The sequence below is a fragment of the Hordeum vulgare genome, chromosome 5H (assembly GCF_904849725.1).
Source record: "Hordeum vulgare subsp. vulgare chromosome 5H, MorexV3_pseudomolecules_assembly, whole genome shotgun sequence".
NCBI classification, from domain to species: domain Eukaryota; kingdom Viridiplantae; phylum Streptophyta; class Magnoliopsida; order Poales; family Poaceae; genus Hordeum; species Hordeum vulgare.
Genome location: NC_058522.1, coordinates 433,717,299 through 433,721,836, shown reverse-complemented (window position 1 = coordinate 433,721,836; position 4,538 = coordinate 433,717,299). Strand labels below are relative to the sequence as shown.

Here is a 4,538-nt window from a genome sequence, read left to right as displayed (position 1 = left end):
CACATACTTAAGAAAATGCATAAATTAAAAACTAAATTCAGTTAAAATAGAGTTAATATACAAGGAGGATATGTACAGATTATAGATTTAAGCTAGAGAGGATATATACACATTCATAACAACTAAGCATAATTGATTACCACAAAGCATAACTGGAAACAACTATCTGCAAATAACAACACTAACTTCAGATAACAATGAGCTACTGATTTACTACATTACTCACATGAAAAGGGCATCCGTAGAACCTCCTGCCAGTGTTAGCACCTTCAAAAGCAACACCCTTCCTAGGCCTCGTCTCATGAAGAGTGCACTTGGCAACTTCCTCCATGGGAGCACCACACCACAGTGGCTCAGGAATGGTGTCATGTGTGTCCTACATACAGTACACGATAGTTGCATATCCATCAAGCACTAGCTAAACCATCCATACAAATGTGCAAGATCATGATCCCTAATTCCCAAATCGATTGAACCCTCACCCTAAATAATGGCAGAGGGGGAGGATGAGGCTTACAAAGTACTCCATGTCCATCAGGTTGCCCCCATGTTGTTGTCGTCGGAGCTCTCATCCCCATCATTTCAAGAAGGCATCCTGGCCGGCGACGAGGAAGGGAGGTGGTCGACGAGCTCTCGGAAAGGGGAGAACAAAGCAAGGGGGAGAGAGTGAAAGTGGGTGAGCGAGAGTGATCGAGAGTGGGAGTGGGTGACTAATCACACGGTCGGAACGGCGCGTTGTAACGGCCATCATCACGATCATCGTTCGCGTCTAGCTGGTAGAACCTTGACGGGAGGGCCCCACATGTCATAACCGCGATTAAAATGTAATGGTTCGGCAACTAGGGTTTTTTGGAACGGCTCACCACTTTTATGGTAGTTCTATGTCTCGTAATGTGATAGTTTTTTGCTATTTACTCGGAAAGAGGCACCTCACTGTCCTCTACCCGACAGAGGATGCTGCAAGCCGGCAAGGAAGGGCCACTACGAGCCCACTAATACTCCAAGGGTTGCCATGGCGGACACTGCTATGGCGACCAAGGGGGTGCTTGAAGCCGGAGAGGCGGCGTGTGACGCTGTGTTCCAACACTTACCGGTGTTTTTTCATGGTTGCTTTTGGTGGGAGCGTTCGGTGAAGCTGCTTTGCAACACCGCAGCAACTCCGACGGCGCTGTAACCACTGCATCGCACCTCCGGGCGGTGTGGACGACCGCTGCATCGTAGCTCCGACAGTGTCGATGGTCGCTGCAACGCAACTCCGGCGCCATCGACAATCGCTGCATAGCAGCTTCGGCGGCGACGCGTCGCTGCATCGCAACGCTGGCGGCATGGACGCCGCTGCATAAGTGCATAGCAGCTCCGGTGTCGTCACCACCACTGCATCACACCTCCTGCGGCATGGACGATGGTTACATCGCAGCTCCAGGCTCCAGCGGCATCGACGACCGCTGCCTCGCAGCTCCGGTAGTGTCGACACTCGCTGCAATGCAGCTCCGGCGACATCGACGACCACTGCACGACAGCTTCGGCTAGGTTGGGGCCGCTGCATCGCAACTCCGGTGACATCATTGTTGTATTGTAGCTCCACGCATCAACAGCCACTTCATAGCTGCTCCGGCGAACTAGTCGAGGGGAAGTGATGGGCGAGACGAAGATGTGTGTTGAGCGGCGATATGCAACACAACTAGAGAAAGGCCACGATTTGCACGATCGGACGGTTATTAAGGCGGCTTCCGGTCGCGAGTTATCACGCCTTGTACAACGCAGGTGCTTACTGAGGTGCTTCATAAAAAAAACTCGGTTTTTTTCCTTTGCCGGTGTTTACGGAGGTGCTTAGAGCATCTCCGCTCGTTGGCCCCCCAGGAGCCACTTTTTCAGCCGGCTGGGGTCAATGTCGGCGAAAATTATGACATGAAGGGAAAGGTTTTCCATCCATACCCTCATCCAACACTAGAAGACAAGAGAGATGAGAGGAAAAAGAGATGAAGTGGACAAAAGACAGACACGTGGGTGGACCTATTGCATGCAAGAGAGAGAAGAGAAAGGGAGTGGGAGACTCACACACTAGGCTTGCTGCATGCAAATAATAGCGCTGGCGCTCCCGAACGTCCCCCAACGTGCTGGGTTTGGGACTGTCGGAACCAATTTCGATCCTAACCAGCGAAAAACGAGTTCCCAGAGGCTCGACTGGTGCGTTTTTTCCTGGCCTCGGAGGACCCTGTTGGGGACAAGCCTGAAGATGCTCTTAAAAGTGGGACGGAAGCAAACTTTGGATTCGATGCCAGCCAGTGCTTAGGGTAAATAACTGCTTTCCTTCTCTCGCGGATGCTATAGGTTTAAAACAGCTAAACACCGATTTGAGGCGTTCTTCATTGTGTGAAAAAATTTCTTTGAGATGCAATAATGCTCTCTCTCCTTAAGCACCGGTGCATAAGCATCCAGCGCTGTACAAGGCCTCAGCCGGCTTACGCCTAGCATCGGCCTAAATAAGTGACAGGCAGGAGACATGCGTATTTGTTTTCTATGATTTCCGGTCAGTCATAGCCAGAGACATGTTACTGAACCGGGCGATCAATCAAAAGAGGAAACCAGAACAGATGGTGAAGGTTGCCAACGTCAGAAAACTACAACCAGCAAATGGAGGCCGCAGATCGAGCGAAATGCGCTGTAGCAGACTCCATAGCTCACGCGCTGGGTGCCTGACGAACAGATCGAGAGAGCCCAGCAAACCCAGAACAATTACCATTACAAACTACCAGCAACATACTACTAGATCACAACCAGTTACACCCACACTAGCTACTTCGACGGACCAATTTAATTCTTGATCGTATATTTAGGTATTTTCCTTGGAAAAAAAAGAGACAGAAATTACAGCGTTACAGACACTATCTACAGCGCAGCGCGCCCTTCTTCTGAAAATGAATGCAAACGAACATAGTAATTCAGAACATTGTTACAACAGATGAATCCATCACACGGTTAAGTGATCCATCCTGCGCTACTGTAGTATGCAAGCGTCTCGGGAGCTAGTCGACGACGGGGAACATACCGTCGACGTCGACGTCGTCGGCGGCAAGGCCCTTGTCGTGGCGCTCGACGCACTGGAGGATGTACTTGAAGGCCTCGGTCTCGCAGGGGATGGCGAGCGCGCCCTCGTGCCGGAACCCGAACTCCTCCTCGGCCTTCTCCAGGAGGAGCCGGAACACGGGGTGCCCCAGGTAGCTGGTCGGTATCACGAACCGCCGCTGCTCCGGCCCCACGTACACCGGGCAGTAGCCCCTCGGCACGTCCGGCGCCGCCTCCGGGCTGTGGCAGCCCTCGTCGTCCGAGTCCACCGTCGCCGTCCTCGTCAGCCGCCGCAGCACGAACGGCGGGATCGACGACGGCGCAGCCGACACCACCGCCCCCGCCGCCGGCGCGTGCGTCTCCTCCTCCTCCTCCTCCTCGCCGTCGTCGGCGTCGCCCCTGGCACCGAGCGCCCACTTGTGCAGCAGCTCCCGCAGACGCACGATCGTCGTGGTGGCCGCCTTCCCGCCGTCGTCGCCCATCACGTACGTGCCTACTTACTACACACACAACGGCACCGTACACCGCTAGTGAGGGACTTGTTGGATCTTAAGAGGCTGGGAGTGGATGCTGGCCGGGAGCTGGAAGAATAAAACGAGGGGGTGGCATGCACCGAATATATAATCAGGTGGCAGCCCTACGGACCGCCGGACGCGCAAGAGGTAACATGGCGCCATGGCGGCATCCAGAGAGAGAAGAAAAAAATAATGATTCCATTGTCGATTATTAAAAGGTCTTGCTTAGCGATATCTCGAGCAAATGCAGTGTGTTAACTTCGATTATTAAGCCAGCTTGCTCAGATTTCTTTGGTGGCAAAGGTAGGGGAAGCTTAATTATGTTGGCTTGCAAGCTAAGCAGGAATATTAAAAGATGTCAAATTAGCTTAGCAGATGTACCAAGTAGTGGGGAAATGGGATTTCGAGTCCTGGTTGACGTACGCTACTCTTTCTTCTCCATTATTTTGAGCATGTATCTGTAACAAATTCCGGCCGCCTGCTAGATATTACTAATATCATGCCTGAATATCTGTGATAGCGTCGTGGGCTCGTGGCGGCATCGGGAAAAAATAGGATTCAATTGGACGCCGATTATTCAAAGGTCCTGCTTAGCGAAGCGCGGCGAATACATCTTTTGGTGGTAAAAGTAGGAAAATATAACTTGACTTGCCTGCAAGCTAAGCACGAATCTGAAACTTAGCTTAGCAGGAGTATCAAGTAGGACTATTATTTTCCCAGAAAGACAGAAAAAAGGCTTCCAGGTGTTTAGGGTTTTTCTACCGCTTGGCCACCGTCGCCGATCTGCCTCGTTTCCTCTTGCCTTAGGGCCATGAAGGCGTTGTGGTTTCTGACTCTTCTCGGCGATGTGGTACGTACGCGTAACAATAACCACCATGCTCCAAAACAAAGAAAAGAAATGGGTGCGTGCTTCAAGCCTGATTTCTCATGGCACACACCCAAACAAGCACCACTCGA

At 51.8% G+C, this 4,538-nt stretch overlaps 1 protein-coding gene across 1 annotated transcript; it reads right to left on the bottom strand.

The window, feature by feature from the left end:
• Positions 1 to 2,800: 2,800 nt before the first annotated feature.
• Positions 2,801 to 3,904, bottom strand: LOC123396137. Its single transcript, XM_045091191.1, has one exon. It carries the CDS (start codon positions 3,546 to 3,548, stop codon positions 3,027 to 3,029), a length of 522 nt encoding a protein of 173 aa, XP_044947126.1. The 5' UTR covers positions 3,549 to 3,904; the 3' UTR covers positions 2,801 to 3,026.
• Between the last annotated feature and the right edge of the window lie 634 nt (positions 3,905 to 4,538).